This window comes from Monodelphis domestica, chromosome 4 (assembly GCF_027887165.1).
Source record: "Monodelphis domestica isolate mMonDom1 chromosome 4, mMonDom1.pri, whole genome shotgun sequence".
Classification (NCBI taxonomy): Eukaryota; Metazoa; Chordata; class Mammalia; order Didelphimorphia; family Didelphidae; genus Monodelphis; species Monodelphis domestica.
Genome location: NC_077230.1, coordinates 92054934 through 92076616, shown reverse-complemented (window position 1 = coordinate 92076616; position 21683 = coordinate 92054934). Strand labels below are relative to the sequence as shown.

The window sequence follows — 21683 nt, the reverse complement described above, 5'->3', positions numbered from 1 at the left end:
TTTTTTAAAAAAAAGTTCTTTGACCTCAGGTTAAGAACTCCACCTTTAAAGCTCTAATTTTTTTTCTTTTAAAAAATATTTTTCCATGCTTACATAATTCATTTTCTTCCCCTCCCTTTTCCCCTCCCTATTCTTGGACCCAATAAGCACTTTCACTGGGTTATACAAATGTCATATACCTATTTCCATATTCTTTTTTTTTTTTAATTTATAACCTTTACCTTCCATCTTAGAATCAATACTGTGTATTGGTTCCAAGGCAGGAAAGTGGTAAGGGCTAGGCAGTTGGGGTTAAGTGACTTGTCCAGGGTCACATAGCTGGGAAGTATCTGAGGTCAGATTTGAACCTAGGACCTCCCGTCTCTAGGCCTGGCTCTCAATCCATTGAGCCACCCAACTGCCCACTCCAAATTATTCATTTTTGCAATAGAGCAATCTTTTAACCCAAATCCCCAATTATATAACCATATAAACAAATGAGAAGTCATTTGTTTTTCCTCTATGTTTCTACTCCCACAGTTCTTTTTCTCTATGTGGATAACATTCTTTCTCATAAGTCCTTTAGGATTGCCTTGTCCTTTACATTGCATTATTCTATGATGTTTCACTTCCTGTGTATAATATTCTCTTGGTTCTGTTAATTTCATTCAGCATCAGTTCCTGGAGGTTCTTCCAGTTCTTATAGAAATCCTCCAGATCATCATTACTTACAGCACAGTAGTTAAAGCTATAAATTTCAGGGAAGGTACAAACTTTCTTTGGTAAAGGGAATTTCCTTATTTGGGAGTTCCTTACACCAGTGATATCTGGGTCTAGTTCCTACCTCTATATGGATTTGAGCAATAAAAGCTAAACTCATGAAAGCTTGTTAGATGCAATGTAACAGAAAAACTGCTGGATTTGGAAATAGAGGACATAGGTCTAAATCTCAATTTTGCTCCTTAATTACTTTTTGAACTTTTAACCTCTATAGACTTCATTTTGCTTATCAATAAAATACAGAGGTTGGACTAGATGACCTCTAAGGTCTCTCCCTTTTCTGAATCTGATTCAGAAGAGGGCTCAGCATAGACTGTTGGGTTATACTCACAGTGGGGGAATGGGGCACAAGTAAGATGATTTCATAAAGGAGTGTTCAGAAGAAAGAAAATCAGGATGTGTCAGAAAAATGCAGGGGAGAGATCAGTCAGAATGGGAAGATCAGCTGTGTTGAATTCTTCAGAGAGATCTTGATGAGGTCTGAGAAAAGATTTTTACCTCTAGCAGTTAAAAGATTATTTATCCCTGGCTGTGTGACCCTGGGCAAATCACTTAACCCTTATTGCCTAGCCCTTTCTGCTCTTCTGCCTTGGAGCCAATACACAGTATTGATTCTAACATGGAAGGCAAAGGTTAAAAAAAAAAATAAAGAATTGTTTCAATTGAATGGTGAAGTGCAAAGACATTGTAAAGGACTATACCTTATGTAGATGATGAGGAAATAGAAACTGTGAGTAAAGGTGGTGGTTTCTAGGAGTTTGGCTATGAAAAGGAAGGTATAAATAAAGAGCTTTGAGAATGGAAGGGAGAAATGAAAGATTTGTTTTTTTTTTTTTAAGTCTGGGAGCCCTCTGGGCATATTTCCAGGCTTCAGGGAAGGAGCCCAAATGAACAGATAAGGAAAGACTGAAACATTTTAAAGGACCTATGTGGTGCTGCAACAGCCTCTTGTAATGAGTGTCAGAAACTTGGCTTCAAAGACCCCTGGAGAAACTGTCAGCCAGAGGTCACTGGCCTTGTGGCACCTTGTCTTAAACCAGGAGTGATCTGGAGTTTTCTCAGTTACACAGGAAAATTCCAGCCAAGAGGCAAGATCACTACCTTCTAATACCACAGAAGCAGTATCCTTTCAATGCCATAAGAACTTTTCTTTGCTACTATAGCTCTTTGAGTATAGTTCCAAATTGCCCTCCAAAATGGTTGGATCAATTCACAATTCCACCAACAATGCATTCGTGCTCCCAATTTTACCACATCCCCCCAACATTTACCATTTTCCTTTATTATCATACTTAGTTCTCTATATATTTGAGAAATGAGACCTTTATCAGAGAAATTTGCTACAAAAAATTTTCCCCCAGTTTGTTTCCCTTCTAATCTTGGTTACTTTGGTTTTGGTTGTACAAAAACCTAAAATTCAGAGCTAAAAAAAATGCCTGCATTTTTATTTAACACTAACATTTTTGGCTTCCCTCTAGAAATCAAGTGGAAGTAGGGGAGAGATTGGCTACTATGTTGTCAATCTTGAGTGATTTTGGAGTGGTTAGTCTTATATCCGATATTTATTCACCAAAGGAGATAGCTGAGGTGTTATGTAAATAATACTAGGTTAGGATTCCAGAGATCTGGATTAGAATAAATTTAGGTTTATTAGGAAGATAAATCTATTCTCCAATCAGTCTCAAGTTTGCTTATTTGCAAGAAGGGGTGAAAGAACAGGGATGATTTTGAAGGTCTCTTCCAGTTCCACAAGATGTTATAAAAAAGAATCTGATGAGCAGGTTTCAGGATTGGTCAAAGTGATCCTGAATAAGTCTTTTCCATAATAAAACATCTATTTCATTTTGCCTGCCCAAAGTTTCCCATTTTAAAAAAAATTAGTATTGAGAATCTTTGAAAGAATTGTCAGGAAATTATATTTGACTCATTTGAAATTAGTGGCCTGATTTGTTTGCTTTAACAGTATGAAACATTTGTATAAAAGCATTAGTAGGGGGGCAGCTTGGGTGGCTTAGTGAATTGAGAGCCAGGCCCAAAGACAGGAGGTCCTGGGTTCAAATCTGGCCTCAGACACTTCCTAGCTGTGTCACCCTAGGCAAGTGACTTAACCCTGTGTGCCTAGCCCTTACCATTCTTCTGCCTTATACAGTATTGATTCTAAGACAGAAGGTAAGGGTTTAAAAAAAAAGTACATTAGTACTACAAAGACTTCCTTTGGTCTCTTTCTCAGCTCCATACAAAAATTTATCTAAAAGAATTGGAGGGAAGTGTGTACTTTTGGGGGAGGAAAATGATTTCATTTAATTAATTTGCCATTTGTTTTTTCTTTATCAAAGAGTACAAGACAGCAAAACTATAAATCTGCATGAGAAGAATACAATAGACAAATGAAAAACACAAAAATAGGAACTAGAACTATGATTTGTTTGGAAAAAGGAACTTCTTAAAGAGAAAGGTACATCTATCAGTACAAGGCAGGTACTTCCTCTACAGTTTAGTACCTCCTCTACAGTTTATGGTCTTGGAGAATTGCCTGTGGCATTAAACTATTATATGTTGGATCCTAGGGTCCTTCAAGATCATCTAGTCCCATTTTAATGGATGAGGGAACTGAGACCTATTAGCTGACTTACCAAAGGTCCACAGGTCAAGGTGGTAAGTGGCAAAGGTCAGATCTGAGCAAAAGATATATTGTTAGGAATTGCTATCTTTAGTACATATAAATTCCTATAACATTTTTTCAAATTTTTATCACTTGCCGTTTTAAAGATAAAAAGAGTATTTGCCTGGGGAATATTGGCACTTGGGAAACTTGGGGAAGTTACTTCTTGTTTTGAATGACGTGGCTTTTGTTTTATAAATTCAGTATAATAATTTAAGTTGTAAGACTCATCCAACTACCTCATATAGCTTACTATGTTAGTCATTTTTATTCCTTTTGTTTCCAGGTCATATATAAGGTTCATCTGAAAACAAATCATGTCCTGAAGAGAGATGTTGATCAGCATTTAAGAATCAAGATTGTTAATGATAAAAGTATTGAAGAGTAAGTACGGTATTATTTCATGGTGTTTTAATTAAGAATGTAATCATTATTCAAAACTGGACAAAAATATGTATAAGGAAGACAGTTATAATGAATAAAGGGATGAAACAACTTCCAAATAGGAACAAAGTATAAAATATTCCAAAGTCTTGTTAGATTTTATTATTAAAGTCTAATATCCTAAAACATGTAGCTATGATTGTGGATTTGTTGACCAAGTCCCCTCACATACAACCTACAGAATATCTTTTGAATTAGATAGTATTGCATAAGGGTTAAAAACTAAAGGGACTACTAACTTGTACATCAGGGAATAAACTTATAGGATACTTTACCCTAGTAAAAAATAAAAGTATAAATGGATTAAAGAAGAAGCTAGTTAAATTATGTTCTTAATTTGATGCTAGTAGAAATTAGGGTTGTTTTAAGACTATTGGGCTTTTGAGATTAAAAAATATGGAAAACAGGAAGGAAGTGTAACAATGAAAAGATGAAATGACTGAAGAAACAAACAGTTCAATCTTCTGAGCATATTGATTTATTAAGCAATGCATGCTGATTGCCAAACAAATTGGGGTGAGGCCTCTTCCTCAGCTTAGGGCTGGACCCCATATACAAGGGGAAACAGACTTACACATTAAAAATTAATCAAATAAGTCCAATTAATTAGCAGGAAACAACATAACATTAGGTAATCTGATTTCTAACTGGATGAAAGAATGGCAGCTTTCCAAATTGGGAGGGGGAGAGTGAACAGGTGTAGTTCTCTAAAACCAGAAAAAGATGTCCCACTTCTCTCATATTATCTATAAACAATCAAAGGAACATGGAAACAATAACTGATTGATCAGTATGGGCTAGTTTTCAGATAAGACATATAAATTGTTGGAGATGTATAATGATAAGAAAACTCTTTTCATCCGTCTTAGGATCTGTGTTTCTGGGCAACATAACCTGTGTCCTTGGTTAAGGATGTCTAAACAGCAGGTACAGGTGGTCTGGTTTCTCAGCCACACAATTCAAACAATGCAATAAGGTTTTCTCCTAGTTCCCACAATTGAATAAACTTTTCTCACAGGACAGAATTTATACGAGGCCCAAAATTGAATAGAAAAGGATCTGAGTTAGCTCCAGAATTGAGTCACACACAAAATGGAATTCGTGTGATTCATTAAATTCCCATAATTAGACTTTATCTCTTTATCCCCTTACTTCCTTCAGAAGGAAGAAAATAAGGTTTGTTAATTGCTTACTATATGCAAGTACTACGCTAAGTACTGGGAATACAAATACCAGAAAAAAGAAAATCCCTGCCTTCAACCCATTTTCTAATTGGGGACATAAAAGAAAAGTGAAAAGGGGATCAGGGGAGGGCTGGTACCTAGGTCTTATAGTAGGGCCAGGGTAAGGTAGAAGGAAGAGTTGAAGTTTAGAAGCCAGAAACCATGCCAGAAGGAGAATAAGGGCTGCCTTAGGGCCCTTCACAAAATAAAGACTCTATCCAGGAGGATCTCACCAATGAGAAAAGACAGGCAGCACAAGTTTAGTAGAGCAAATGGGTAGTTGGATATTCCTGAGTGAGGAAGGCCTAGGCACCAACAAGTTATTTCATATCCTTTTTTGCTATCGTCAGAGATAGATTGAATAAGATAGACCATTTGTGAAACAAAAGAAGGTGATTTTTTTAATGAAAAAGTTTTTGTGGTATATTTTATTTTTATATCACCTTTATTTCCTTATAGCAAAGAATAAAGAGAACAAAACAGTTTAACAAAACCAACCAGCACATCAATCAAGTCTGATATGTGCAGCATTATGTACCCATAATTCCCTACCCATGCAAAGAGGAGAAGGGGTGGGGACATTCTTACAGATCTTCTTTGGTGTCAAGTTTATACATTAGAATTTCATAACCTTCAGTTTGATTTCTTGTTCTTTCCATTGACATTTTAATTAGTTTGTATATTTCCTTGGTTCATTAAAAGGCTTTTCTCTATTTACTTCATATTAATTGTTATGATACATATTGCATTACATTAATGTGCCATCTTTTGTTTATTCATTCCCCAGTCAATGGTCATCCACTTTGCTTGTTTTTTTGAGACTACAATTATTGCTACTACAAAATGGGATTTTTATTTTAAGCTTTGATACCCTTAGGATATATGCCTAGCACTGGAATCTTTGGTAAAAAGAGTCTGAATATTCCCTTTATCTCTCTGCTTTAGTCAGCATTGCTTTCTTACTGTTTTGAACATGACACTCCATTTCTGAGCCTTTGGACTGGCCATCTCCCCCATATCTGGAATGTACTTTTCCCTCTCTTGTCCTTAGAATTTCTAGTTTCCTTCATGACCTTTCTTCAGTTCAAGTGCTGTGAAGCCTTTCTTGATTCTCCCAAATGCCAGTAGGATCCCCACAAGATTGCCTTGTGTCTATTTTATTTATTCCTATATATGAACATGCTTTCTCACTCTGTAAGCTGCTTTTTGTGCTCCGTAAGCTCAGTTTTTCCTTTGTATCCCTAACACCTGGCCCAGTGCTTAGCCCTGAATAGGCAACTAATAAATGCTTAAAAAACAATTTTTTTTTTAATCCTTACGCAAAGCAGAAGAGTAGTAAGGGGTAGGCTGTGAGACCTCCTGTCTCTAGACCTCGCTTTCAAACCACTGAGCCACCCAGCTGCCCCCATGAATGCTTTTTGATTGATTCTCAGCTCTGCCAACCTTATATCAGTCGCTATCTATCCAAAACCCCTCTAACATTGACTACTACCATATTTTTTCTCTAGTAATTTCTAACATGGGATTTTTTTATATTCTTATGTTATTTTTTTTCAGGTTGCTTCCTGAGAAAAAGCACCTTATAAAGGTAGGTAATATATATTGTCCTCTGTGAACAACTGACCAAAAGGTATTTCTAGAAATGTGGATCAGGTATCACAGGAGAAATTTTAGGGCTTCACTTGACATCTCAATGACAAGGACATTTTAAAAGGGTTATATAATCTCATTAGGGAGGATTAGGATATTATTAGACTTGACTCTCTAAAGCCTTGGCTATCTCTTTATCCTGAACCAGGATTACTGTTCTGGGCTGCTAGAGATAGGTAGAATGTTATCACTTTCCAGAGGGATTTCTGAAGGCTTTGACTTTTTTTGTGAACAATGTAGAATATGTTGTAGTATATAGAAAACAAATAGAGAACTAGAGCTTTAATAGCAGAATGTGTTGTCAGATAAATAAAAACAGATATAAAAACTGTCCCGGTGGAAAGAAAGAGTTCTCTGCAGTAATGGAAGTCACCCTTTTATGATTTTCTCAGGGAAGGCTGAGAGATGAATTCAGAAACAGATACTTCCTTCCAGCCCCCAAAGGAATCTGCTTCCTTCTCTGTAAAATGGGGATAATAATGTCTGCTTTATTCACCATGAATGGTTGTTTTGAGGCTTAATTAAGATAATATGAAAGTATTTTCTAGTCTATAAGGTACCATACACATGTGAGCTATTGTTATTGCTATTAATAACAAACTCAGTTTTGATGAATAATTATTCATTTTTTAATGAATTTTTGTACTCCATATTTGCTCTGATTGCTTACCAACATTCTCTTTGCTTTTATAATGGGATCAAGGTGTGCCCATATTGATAAGGGCAGAAAGGAATTCTGCCAGAAAGTGCTCAGAGAACACTATTAACAATAATCAAAATAGACATTTAAGTTTCTTTAAGGTTTGGAAAGTATTTTGCATACATTATCTTGGTGGACACACACCAAATCCCAGTGAGACCAATACTTTTATAGGGCATATAGTCCCTATTTTTAGGGGACACTGCTATTCAGTGAAATTCAGTGATTCCCACAAAGTTCCACAGTCATTGTAGGAAGCAAGACATAACAGTTCTGTTATCCCTCCAAGTCCAGTATTTTTCCCCATTACTTCCCACCTTTACCTCTCTTCGAAGAGCTTAGACCATTGATAATGAATTGTCTTGAGCAGTCTTGGGGAATCATTTTTTAAAAAGCCTTTACCTTTTTAGAATTGATAATAAGTATTGATTCCAAGGCAGAAGAGCAGTAAGTACTACGCAGTTGGGGTTATGATTTGCCCTTGGTTATATAGCTAGGAAGTGTCTGAGGCCATTTTGAACCCAGGACTTCCCAACTCCAGGCCTAGAATTCTATCACTGAGCTAACTACCTGCCCCTTGGGGAAGCAGTCTTTGTAGGTTTCTTAACTCTTGTTTTCATTATAATGAATAGCAATATTCTCATTTGAGTCCAACAATTTATTTTAAGACAGTTTGTGATGAGCTACAGGAAACTGTATAGCCAGTTTTATGAATAATCCTTTCTTTTTATCTTTGAATATTGAAATGTTTGTGTTAGTGACTGTAAAATTCATAATAAATTTTTTTTCAAGGGGAAAAAAAGTTGTGAGATAAAAGTAAGTTTTCTAAACAAGCAGTAAAACATTGTAATGTTGGAGTCAGTTAAGTAGTTATTAGAAAGACATTGAAGACTTGAAATAGTCACTCAGAATGGCACTTGTCAGGCAGTATTTTCTGACTGCAATTTTAAAACTATTCCCACTATACTTCATGGGAAGCTCAGTGCTTTGGAGTGTAGTAATAGCCCCTCTCTTTATTCTCTCTGATTTTTAGCTATATATCCTTCCATCATCGACCTACTCAAAGTGTCAAAGGGTTCCTTTGGCCCTGAATGTTTTGGGCACACCAGGGTCACACTCTGGAATTCCCTCTATTGTGCCTTACTCTTATTATATGAACCATTTACTTCCTTGTCTAGTTGTTCATATTTGTGATGCCGTCTTTTGTGTTGTTCCCTTCACGCATATCCTCATGGGCAGCTACCTAAAGCCCAATGGGTACTAAGAACCAGTGTGGCATAGAGGTGAAAGTGATAGATTTAGAGTTTGGGAGACCTGGGTTCAATTCCTGCCCTGGGTATTGGCAGTGCAACCCCAGACACTCATGCCCCTAGCAGCCTTATACTTCTGCAAGTTCGTATCAGCCTTGGCACTCACACCTCTTCAATAACCTATGCCCGTGGAATCACTGAATGGAGGGGCGAGTAATGGTCTATCTCACAAAACCTCCATTTAATGGAGGCACCTTTCGCAGCTATCTCTGTGATTCCCATCTGGTTATATTTCTTTGGACTCTTACACCAATCCTCCCATCCCTTCTTCTTTTTCCCAATCCTCTACAACTTCCCTTTGTGTATGGCATTTTTTTCTTTAGATTGTAGGCTCCTTGAAGCCAGGGACTGTGCTTTTAATATTTGTATCCCAGTGCTGTGTTTGGCACATAATAGATATTTAATTTATGTTGATTGACTGATAGTGACTTAACTTCTCTGATCTTTAGTTTCCTTATCTGGAAAATAAGAGGGTTGGACTAGGTGATTCCCAAAGATACCTTCTAACCCTTAATTTTTTTATCCTGTGACCTTTCCATTGCTCTTAGGGTTATTTGTATTTTTGATTCTCCCAAGTTTGGTATACCATGAATAATAGCAGCATAGCCATCACTGAGAGAGTATTTGTGTTAGAGAGATAGACTTTTGCATTAGTGAGCTGCTTGGGATCATTGAAATCAGTTATGTATATTTTCCCAGATGCCCTATAGTTGGATTTCTTAGTTGGTTTGGGGCCTAGCTTATTCCTTCTTTGCAAACTTGAATTCCCTGAATAGAAACAAATAGATCAATACAATATATGATCTTACAAGGAGATTAATTTCTCTGGGTGGGATTTTGGATTGTATCTTCTGGTTTAATTGTAAGCTGCAGTGTCTAAGACAGTGATGGTGAACCTTTTAACACTTCATGCCATGCCCTGCCCCTCAAGACTGGGTGCTGTGCCACCTGCCCCTCCTCCCTTTGAACAAGTACCCTTCCCTCACTGCCCTGCTTTATCCCAGACAGGGATGGGAGAAAGGGAGGGAGTAAGCACTTCCATTGGACTACTGGAGAGAGGAGCAGGGAGGTGCGTGCAGTGGAGAAGGGGGGAAGTTAGCAGTTCCTCCGGAGACCCTCTGGCTTTCTAGTAACTAACTTCCAGGTGATGGTATTCATGCCCACAGAGAGGTCTCTATGTGCCATCTTTGTCATGTGTGCAATAGGTTTGCCATCACAGGCCTAAGATGTACAAGCTTGAGGTGTATACTTTTTGCTTCTGTGGTTAAAATGAGGGGAGGGAGGAAAAAAATGTGGAAATATTATATTTGCACATGGTATTACCTAGTCTCAAGTTCAACTGGAAAGCAAGGGAAATTTCTAGAGGACTTAATAAGTTCTCATACTCTTCACTTCCATAGCTTCCTGAATTTCTAGGAGTAGAACATTTCTCTTTGTTTCATAGTCATTCATCGTAAACTTCACTTTAAATTTGTTGTGTTCTTCTAAAATGTTAAATTTTTTTTAAATTTAGAATAAACTTTTCCCACAAGCTATTTCATATTTGGAGAAGACATTTCAAGTCCGTAGACGTTCTGGCCCCATCTTGCTTAGCAGGTATGTTGTATGAACATCATTTAATATAGTGGCTTTTTTTTTTTTGAGTCTCTCTAGCACACCCAGGCTAAAGTGTTGCAGTCACTCATAGACCTGAGTCTGTTGTTGATTGGCAAGGAACTTTGACTTGTTTCACTTCTAGCCTGAGTTGTTTTGCCCCTTCTGTGAGCTCACTATATTGATGTGAAATTTAAATACCTAGTTGGTAGCGTAGGACTTCCAAATTTAAACAGGCCACCAATCTCAGCCTCTCTGATAGCAAGGATTATGGTTTTGTGTCCTACTATGCCTAGCTTATGGTGATATCTTTAAGATATCTTGTTCATAGTGTATGTACTACTCCCTCCTTTTCCCTCAGTATAGTCTTTATTATTTATGATTTTAACATTTGACATGGGCTACCACTTTTTTGGGGTACATAGGTGACACAGTGCCAGGCCTGAAGTCAGGAATACTCATTGTCCTGAGTTGAAATCTAGCCTCAGACATTACTGGCTATGTGACCCTGAACAAGTCATTTAACCCTATTTGCCTCTACTTCTTCATCTGTAAAATCAACTGGTGAAAGAAATGGCAAATCACTCTAGCATCTTTGCCAAGAAAACCCCAAATGGGATCATGAAGAATCAGACATAGCTGAAACAATTGTTTCAACAACCACTTTCTTGAATCCCTTTCCTCATGTCTTCCCCAATTCTATGTTATCCTGGTTCTCTTTCTTTTCTATTTGTTTAGATCATTCATTTCTCCTTAGTGTCTACTTTGATGAATATTCCTAATGTATTCATACCTTTGGTTGTACATCTCCCTATTTGAAGAGCCATAAGTAGTTCCCATTGCCAATAGCATAAAGTTTAAACTCCCTAATGTGCTTTTTTAAGACCTTCATGATTCTATACCCTGCCTACCTTTTCTATCTCTCTGTTACATTTACTCTTCATGTAAACTCCATGGCAGACATAGACCATATCCTTTCTTCATCATTGCCTAGCAGCGAAACTTAAGATTTTATTGAAATTTTATTATATTCAAGTAGCATTTAGTTGAAGCAGGTGTATGAAGTATTCAGGAAAGAATAATGTGAGGGCTTGCTGAGTCCTTTTTAGGACTGCTTTTCTTCCTTTGATATCCACCTGCCTCCCAGCTCTCACCTTTGGCTCCAGGAAGCTGTGGCATGCTTAGTGGTCACAACATGGTAAACCATCTCAGCAGGCAGACTAAACCAGGTTGAGGGTAACTGATAGGTCTCAGACTCATTGGTGAGTTAGGGGGGTGTCCACCCCAAGTAAATGATGTGAAAGTTAAAATTAAATCTCAATAATAATATTATATTTTAAGAGATTTATTAATGATCGTTAGAAATCAAGGAATAAAGAAAATACAAAATAAAGACCACGTGCCCATGGCTGGTTAGCCATTTTTTAGTCAACTCCACTCACCACCATCACTGCTGATTCTACATCAGAGAGGAGGAGCCTCCAAAGCCCACGCCCTTTATCCTCTGTCTACAGGAAGTATGCAATGATAGGAAGTCAGTGGGCTCTTGGGATATGTACTTTTTTAGGGTTAACAAATTTTCAATCATACAGTGAAGACTTCAGCGGAAGGGATGGAGAACAATTTGTTCCAGTCGTCATGAAGGCAGTGGAAGCAGGTGCTGTGGAACGCTTAAAGCTTGGTTAGACATTTAAGAAGCTGAGGTCATCAGCATTTTGACTTCTGTCTAGCTATTAGACTTTGATGACTCTGGAAGAGAGGAGTCTGATGACTTTGTGAAATTGCCCCCACCCCCCTTAAATTAAATTCCTGCACAAGTCAAGACAAGTCCTGTTATGTTGTTGGCCTTCTTTAAAAATGAAGGATAAACAACATGTGGCAGGTATTTGGTAAGAAGTTAATAAGTGAATGAGTATACTCTTGACACTCCAGACACACTACCCTCACTGTTTCTGAAGTTATCCTGTGTGTTTTCTTATTCTGTGTCTAGGCTCACACTTCATTCAGATTTCTTTTCTAAACAGAATGTCACAATGAATGTCTTCTAGGCCGAGGTCAAATATAGCCTTTTCTATGAATTCTTTCATAATTCTCTTTCTTTCCCTTTCTAGCAAACTAATATGTTTCCTAGTTTGCAAACCCTAGTTTGCAAAACATATTGAAATTCTTTTTTTTTTTAATCCTTTCCATCTTAGAATTGGTACAAAGTATTGGTTCTAAGGCAGAAGAGTGGTAAGGACTTGGCAAATAGGATTAAGTGACTTGCCCAGGGTCTAGAAAGTGTCCAAGATTTGAATCCAGAGCCTTCCATCTCTAGGCCTGGCTCTCTATCCACTGAGCTAACTAGCTGAAACCCTATTTGAATAGATATAAATCAGTTCAATTTATGATCATACAAGTCTTACTTGTATGGGAATTTAGATTGTATCTTCCTTTTAATGGTATAGAATCTCCTCCTCCTCCCTCCCCTTCCCCCAGTATCTTGTGGAAATAAGTCTTAGGTCTTAGTGATAGAAGAGGATTGGTTGGCTTAAACTGATTTTGCTGAAAACACTACTTTGAGCTGGTCTATAAAAAGAAGTCTTCATTGCAGACATGAATTTTCCTTCTTCCCTCTTCCCCACCTCTCCCATTTTTGGAAGACAGATCAGAGAATATGGAGCTAACAGTGGACCTGGATTTGGGTCCTGAGTTGGAGAAAATCCTCCACCAGACTGTGTTAATGGTTTCTTTGAAACAAAGAAGCATTTGGTGCCTGCACATGCTCTCACTTGGCATGAGAGGAGAGTTCATGGAACTCAAGTTCTTGGCCTCAGCCTTTGAGGGACAATGGTTTAAGCCAAGTTATGGCAGCTGTTGCAAGTGGGACATTATGTTCTGAATGGTGAGAATTCTTGATCCCTAGCCTCCTTGATAAAGGATAGAATACTTCTTTAGTTTTACAGTTCTTGAATCCAGCTCTTTAGCAAGAGAAGAGAACTCCCTGGGTAGCACCAGCCTCAGGGTTGTCTCTCTAGCAACACGGTTTCAAGAATTTGAGAATCCAACTTTCTGGAGAGATAGAGGAGTACTTGAGCAGTACTAACCTCTCCGAAAAGAAGATTATACACTGACACTGGTTGAGTAGCAAGGAAATGTTAGTGACAATAGTGGGGAGCAAATGACTTGAACTTTTGCCTTCCACTATTGCTGTCAGTTATTAAATAAGTCTGAGTAGAATATTACCAGTTCAGCAATGTCAAGGGTGTTTCTCTTTTGGGTAAGTCAAAAACCCAAAGTGTGGTATGGTAAGGATGAATGTCTGTATGGATCTTATGAATAAAATGGGACTCCCTAGAATATTGAGGCATGCCCTACTCTTGTAATCCTAATTAATTTCATTTCCTGGAGGAGTACAAACTATGGAGTGAGATGATGATTCTGGAGGATTGTAGGATCTTGAGGAAAGTAGGATTCATCAGAGAGATAGGAGAACGATACTAATTTTTTATTAAGTCCTTTATGGGTTTTCTGTGTTTTATATGGAAAGGAGTAAAAGCTATCCTGTACCAATTATGTGATTTTTTTTTTCTAGAGTGTTTGTATAGGACCTGGGATTTTTAACCTCCATCTGTTGGGAAGTAAACGTGAAACATAAATACCATTTGGGCTATAGTCTGAGATTTCCCAGAGACAATTCTGGGTGTGGGACCAATATAAGCTAAAGAAAAAATGATTTGGGATATTACTCCTGAGATTGAACCCAGTCTGTGTACTTGTAGAATTTCAGGTGCTGGGCTACAGCTTACTCATTTATTGAGCTTCTATGAATGAATTTAGTGGGGTAGTCTTTTTCCCTTAGCACAGAAGATATATATATTAGAGACCTTGGGAGTAGTGAAGTCTGTCAATACTGTTATAATGGTATGATTATAAAAGCCTCAAATTAGGAATTAAATTATACGGCTAAGAGAAGAGAGACCCTATGATATTGATCTTCTTCCTTTGATTCAATTACTAAAAGACCAAACTAAAATATATTAATAGAACACAAAGGGGTATGCATCTGCAGTTCTGTTTTTTGTGGTTTTGTGTTTGTGTGTTTTGTTTTTATGGCTTCCTAATATTAATTAGCCTTATGAATTAGAGCTCAGATATTTTAAATTGTTAATTTGTTTTACTTGTAACAATAATCACTCATAGCTTCTTGTTTTCCCAGTGTTTTTAACTCTTATGACTCAACTGTTTTTCTCTTCATGATAACTTCTGTACAAATGAACTGAAGACAATGCTCAACAAACCAGTATATCAGAAAAAGAAACGACCCTCACAGATACTGTAAAGATTCCTGTGCAGAGCATACCAAATGTGGCCCCATCCGAGTGCCTGAGGAGCATCTTCAGGTAGTTTCACCATACACTTATTTTTTAAACCCTTACCTTTTGTCTTAATATCAGTTTCTTTTAAACCCATACCTTCTGTCTTAGAATCAATACTGAGTATTGGTTCCAAGGCAGAAGAGAGGTAAGGGCTAGGCAGTGGGGGTCAAGTGACTTGCCCAGGGTCACACAGCTGGGAAGTATCTGAATCCAGATTTGAACCTAGGACCTCCCATCTCTAGGCCTGGCTTTCAATCTACTGAGCCACCCAACTGCCTCCTTAGTATCAATTCTAAGACAGAAGAGTGACCAGGGCGAGACAATGGGGGTTAAGTGACTTGCCCAGGACCACATAGCTAGGAGCTCTCTTGAGGCCACATTTGAACCCAGGATAGCCCATCTCCAGTCCTGGTGCTCTATCCACTGTGCTACCTAGCTGCCCTCATCCTACACTTATTAACAGGGTAATGTTTTCATATATATATATATACACGTATACTCACATGTACATATATTTTAAATAAACCCTTACCTTCCTTCCTAAAATCAATGCTGTGTATTGGTCCCAAGGTAGAAGAATTAAAGTGAGAGAGGATGCTGGTTCTTGCCCAAAGCATTATAGTTCAGACCCCTTCTTTTTAAGGCATAAAAGTGTTTATTTAAGGATGTTACAGATAGTATAGCCAGGGCTATTGGGAAAGTGGAAGGCCACAGAAAAGGCCATACCTGGAATGGAATTGTAACCCTCCCCAGAGATTCAGGTTGCTAGATTTTATTGAAGGTTTGGGAGATTCCCTCTTCTCATGCTGGGAATTCTCATTCCTCCCATTCCTCCCAGGGGCAGGGGCTGGGAAGGAATGCAAAGGATCCTTTGTGTACCTGGGCAAGGTTCCCACCAAAGTCCTGTTTGTCTAGCTTTCTGGTTTTTTGGGTGCTTTGGAGTCTTTTCTCAGCCTTTCAGACTCTTATCAAAGGAGATAAAGTCATTGTGTCCCAGGACTACTCCCTCCCTTCAGGCTTGGCTACTGAGAGGAAGGGCACAGGGAAAATACAGTTTGTCTAATATCTGCTAACTAGTAAAAGGCATAAGATCTAAAGGCACCATTTGATATAAAGAATTTTAAAACAATTTCTAAGATTTTAAGTGTCTGAAATCAGATTTGAACCTAGGACCTCCCATTTCCAGGCTCTTAATTCACTGAGCCAGCCAGCTGCCCCACCATATGCTTTTAAAAACAGTAAAACTTTATTCTTTTATTAAGCTTTAAACTTTTTTTCATCTAAACCTATGATTTCACTGAAATAGAGAACTTATGGTGTGAAATCTCTTTCTACCACTCATGGTCTCAAATTGTTGTTCAACTTCCAGTCTTAGAAAGTTTCCTGGGCCCTGGGGAAGTTATTTGACTGTGTCAGAGTTGAGACTTGAATTCCTATGGCTTGACTCAGAAGCTACCTCTCATAATTTTGTTTTCAAACCCTTACCTTCTGTCTTAGAATGGATACCAAGTATTGGTTCCAAGGCAGAATAGCCACCTAGTTGTGCCTTCATAATTTTTTGAAAAACATAATCGACATAGGAAATATATAGTGGCTTTTTATCAGTTTTGTCTCAATTTGTCCCTTTTCTGAAGATCATTTGCAATGTTTACAAATCCCAGTCATTTGTAATATTTTAATTGAGACTTAAAGAGATATAATCATAGTAACTGAAACTAGTGACTTAAGTAAGCACAAAGCCAATAGAAAATTTAGAGATGTGATGAGTAGAAGAAAGAGGCCAGGCTAAGTGACTTTCCAGTCCTTTCCAACTCAGATTCTGTGCAACAGTGAAATATGAACCTTGATATGGCATATTATAGAAAAGTTGGTACTGTATTTCTAGTTTGGGTTTCTGTATATGTTTTCAAAAGTCAACTAATAGGGGACAGCTTGCTGACCTCAGATATTTCCTAGCTATGTGACCCTGGCAAGTCACCCCCATTGACTTAACCCCAATTGCCTAGCCACTACTGCTCTTCTGGAACCAGTTAATATCGATTCTAATACAGAAGGGAAATTTTTTTAAAAAGTCAATTAATAGCATGTTTATTTTTGTTTTCCCTTGAAACTTCATTGGGTCAGCCATGTTGGGTTTGTCGTGAACCCAAAAGTATGTGTGGATCATTGGGATTGCCTGGCAGTGATGGTATTAAGGATGCAGATTTTGTGCTGTATGTCAGTGCTCTAACCACTGAAAGGTGCAGCCAAGAGAATATCATCGCTTATGCAGCCTATTGCCAGCAAGAAGCAGAGATGGACAGGTAACTCTTAATCCTAAATTTACTTTGTTTTTTTTTAATATTATTATAAACTTAATATTTTAATATATAATGAACCAAAAAAGGAATATAAAACCTTGAGCTTAACTGTGTAATTTGTTTCTTAAAATGTATATTAAATTTAATAAGGAAGTAACAAAATTGCCCTGTTTGCATTTCTTTCTGAATTGTTTTGTTCTATAATTTAAAATGTTTCATTGATTCCCTTTCTTTTTTAAAATTTTGTTTGCATTGCTGTTGCTTCCCACCATGAAAGAAAATTTTGTACTTTGGGTCATGGACACAAGCCTGTCACAAACAATTTTTGTTAATTTTATATTGTTCTAATATAAGAATTTCTGCTTAGAGTGGGCTAAAGATGGGCAGAGCCACCCAAAGACTCAGAAAACCTTTCTCTAACCCATTCAATTTTGGAGTCAGAGTTATAGCATTCCTGGACAATAGACATGTTTCACAATTTGATGAAACATAGTTATTGTGGTTCTCACGGTGAAAGTTCAGAATGAGTTTCTTAAACCCATTTAATCCCTCTTTGGTCACTTCCTTCAAAATTTCTCCTTTGCCATTGGCCAAAGGTCTACCTCAGAGGTATTTCCAATTTATTGAAGTAATCAAAGAGTCTTTTCCCTTCTCTGAGGTAGATCATTACTCTAGTCCCTTCAGAGCATGGGGAAATGCCATGCTCTTAGATCTGACTGAAGGAGAGAACCAAGATCAGACTTAGTTCTCTTTTTTTTAAATGTAAAATTTGTTGGTTTCTTTTTTCCCCCATTAGTCATATCTAGATACACTCCTCTTCGTCCTCTCTTCCCGCTTCATGGATGCTTCTTTGCAAAAAGAAAAACCACTGATACAGTGACTATGTCATCTGACTATAGGCACTGTGTTGTTCCTTTAATCCCCATTTTGCTAAGAGGGGGATAACGCATTTCATGATATGTTCTTCAGGACTAAGATTAGTGATTAAGATTATTCATATTTCTGCTTCTCTGTAATGCTCTTTTCACTTTCATTATTGTAGTCATTATATATATTATTCTGATTCTGCCCATTTCATTTTGCACTAGACAGATATTTCCATGTTTCTCTGAATGCCAGACAGATTTTCATAAGCATCTTTTTCAACTCCCCATTTTCTTTATTAATGGCATTGTTAGGGTGCCTTGAAACCAATTTGTCATGAAAGGAGAAAATGACATTTGTTTCTAATGGCAAAAAGAATGAGCATGAGCTTAAAGAGGATCAAGAGAGGCAGGTCTTCAGTTTTCCTTCTGTATATTTGCCATCCATGTCTTTCCTTTCTACCCCTTTACTCCACAGACCTTTCTAAATATAATTTAATAATAAATATAAATAATAAAAGATAATAATACATGCTTTCATAAGTATATATCAGATGAAATGATCTATGCTGCTTTTAAAATCTTTTTGGAATAATGTATGGTCTACTCTGCCCCACGTAAGAGGATTTGAGCTGGCAATATGAGAGGTAAAACAAGGGTATTTTATTCTACCTTAAGGCATTATATAACTCATAACTGTGAATTTTAATAAAATGCCTTTTATAGATAAGAAAAAGGAGACATGTAGAAGAATTCAAAGGAACATGAAAATTATCTAGTCTCACTTCCTTATTTTATAAATGATGAAACTGGAGTGTTCTAAGTTAGTGTCCCCAAGGCTTTGTTCTAAGCCCTGTTTTCGGCCTATGTGATTTCCCCCTTGATATAACTTACCTGCTTCTTTGGGTAGGTGACTTTCAAAACTAAAAACCTAGACCTAATCTTTCTCCTTGGTCCCCATTCTCATATTTCCATCTGTTTTCTGGTTATCTCTCTCCCTTTATGTCCTTGATGATCTCATTCTCAATATACTCCAAACTGATGTCATCACGTCTTTTCTCCACCGCCTCCTTTCCTATATCTATTGAGGGTACTCCCATCCTTCTGGTCATTCAGGCTTGAAACCTAAAAGTCTTCTTGACATCTCCCTCTCTCCCTCCCGCCCCCCTTACTTTCTGTGTTGGAACCGGATATTTAGAATCAATTCTAAGACAGAAGAGCAGTAAAGGCTAGACAATGGAGTTAAATGACTTGTCCAGGGTCATGCAGCTAGGAAGTGTCTAAGGCCACAATTGAACCTAGAACCTTCTGTCTCTAGGCTTGGCACTCTGTCCTCTGAGCCAGTTAGCTACTCCACTTTTCTCTCTTTCTTAGGTTCTACCCAAATCCATGTCAATTTTACTTTCTGAACAATTTCCCCATCTTTTTCCTCTTTCACCTACACATCATTTGACTTTCCTTAGGGCTCATACTTTTTGACTCTTCCTATATTGCATTTGTTACTGTTGAGTACCCTTTCCTCCTAGTTACTTTTTCTTTGGGGTTTTCATGAAATTATTCTCTCCTGGCTCTTTTCCTTGTATGACTGCTCCTCCTCTCTTTTGCTGACTCCTTGGCTTTACCACACTTCCTAATTGGGAGTATTCCCCAAGGCACTATCCTGTTCCATTTTTTTCTTCTCTTCCACTTTTTCTCTTTGTAAATTCATCAGTTCCCATGGGTTTAACTATCAGCTCTATGCAGATGACTCCCAGATCTATATAGCCAAACCTAGTGGGACCTGTTAGCTTGGCCTACAGGGATTTCAGACTGTATGTCCTAGAGGCATTTTAAACTGAGCTTGGCCAAAATGGAATTCAGATTTTCTCCAAACCAACCTGTTTTCCAAACACGGATATTTGTGCTGAAGTCACCACCATTCTTCCACTCTCCCAGTTTCATAACTTTGATACTATCATCAGCTATTCACAAATCCTGTAGTTGCTGGATATCACCATTTCTGCCTCTATGTTACTCACACCTGCCACAGCCATGCCACAGACCTTTCCCTACTCCAGTTCAGGCTCCAATTAGCTGCCAAAATGACCCTTTTCTTTTAAGTGCAGATCTGACTGTCACTGCCCTATTCAGTAACTCCAGTGGCTTCTTTTGCCTCTTGAATCAGTTAGTTCATATTTGTGAAGCACCTACTATGGTGTTTAGTTTCTTAAGGCCTTCACAACCTTCTCGACCTTCACAACCCAACTCGAATCTATTTTTCTAACCTCTTTGGACATTTGCACTTCCCTCTTGAACCCTCTGATTCAACCATATTGGCTTTTTTTCTGTTTCTTAAAAACACAAAAACAAAAACTCTTAGCGATCTATTTTAGAATCTATACAAGTATTGGGACCAAGGCAGAAGAGGTGTACGGGTTAGGCAACGGAGGTTAAGTGACTTGCCCAGGGTCACACAGCCAGGAAGTGTCTCGAGGCCAGATTTGAACCCAGGACCTCCTGTCTCCAGGCCTAGTGCCCTATCCACCGAAACACCTCCTTGTTTGGCCTTCTTTCTGTTCCTCACATAGAGCACTCTGCCTAACATCTCTGTGTACTACCTGCCTGTGATTCACTCATTATCACTGCCGTCAAAGAATCCTCATTCTTTAAAATTTAATTCAAACAAACATTTTTCATATGAAGACATTCTTGATTTGCTCAATTACTGTGGTCTTCCCATCCCATATCACCTGTCTTTGTTCTTTCTATATTTTTCTGTATTTTACTATATCTGTACTTGTCTTCCCCATTGGAATATAAACTCCTTGAGTGCAGGGATTGCTTTATTCTTCCTATTTGTGTCCTGAACACCTAATATGTGGTGAGCACTTAATAGACGCTTGTTGATTATTGATCAGTTATTAATACTGTAATTAACAAACACATAAAAGCCTCTTCCTTAAGGGAGGGGACAATAAGAGCTCTTCTGGGGCAAAAGCAAGGATTATATTGAGCAGCCTTCCTGTGCTCAAAATGGTAGCCACCAATTGAGTCATAGAGGGTTTTAACTCACAAATTCATGCTGTTCGGCAGCTTAACACATAATGCAATATCTGTTTTAACAGGCCCGTAGCAGGATATGCTAACCTGTGTCCAAATATGATTTCTACTCAACCTCAGGAATTTATCGGGATGTTGTCAACAGTGAAACATGAGATTATTCATGCCTTGGTAAACTTTTTATTTGAGAAATATTTTAGATTGTGTACTCTGTTGCTCCTTTTCTCATACTCTTATTCCCTGCTTTTTTGGTGTTGAGAAATATTAGTGAAGAAACCTCCTCTACCCATGCAGATAGGCATGTATTCTGCAACTTTTAGAGTCCTATATAATTGAGAGATTAAGTGGCTTTTCCAGCATTATTTAATCAATGTGAATCAATGGTGACTCTCAATCTCAAGACTTCATTGTATGCCTTGCTTATTCTTCCTTTATTTTTAAACTTTTATGTTCTGTCTTAGAATGGACACTAAGTATCAAATCTAAGGCAGAAGAGCAGTAACAGCTAGGCAATTGGGGTTAAATGACTTGCCCAGGGTCACACAGCTGGGAAGTATTCTGAGGCCAGATTTTATCCCAGGCCCTCCCATTTCTAGGCCTTCCACTCTACCCACTGTGCTACCTACCTGCCCTTTCCCCTTTATTTTGATAAATTATTGTTCATGTACAACCAAGAGTATTGTATAATAAAAGTTTATTAATTAAGATTCTACCAATTCAAAATCTTCATAATTTGGACAAGAATGGGATTATGTATGCTTTTGCATTATCTATAAAGAATT

The 21683-nt window shown here is 37.8% G+C and overlaps 1 protein-coding gene across 2 annotated transcripts in view; it reads left to right on the top strand.

Annotated features, from left to right (window-relative positions):
- The window catches only part of LMLN (leishmanolysin like peptidase), a 58749-nt gene that overhangs the window by 2821 nt on the left and 34245 nt on the right, over positions 1 to 21683 (top strand). For both annotated transcript variants that reach the window (XM_003341192.3, XM_056793585.1), the window contains exons 2-7: positions 3708 to 3805; positions 6646 to 6676; positions 10262 to 10344; positions 14606 to 14723; positions 16824 to 17002; positions 20967 to 21072. In XM_003341192.3, coding sequence (XP_003341240.2) covers positions 3708 to 3805; positions 6646 to 6676; positions 10262 to 10344; positions 14606 to 14723; positions 16824 to 17002; positions 20967 to 21072 — 615 coding nt within the window. The remainder of the gene's footprint in view (positions 1 to 3707; positions 3806 to 6645; positions 6677 to 10261; positions 10345 to 14605; positions 14724 to 16823; positions 17003 to 20966; positions 21073 to 21683) is intronic.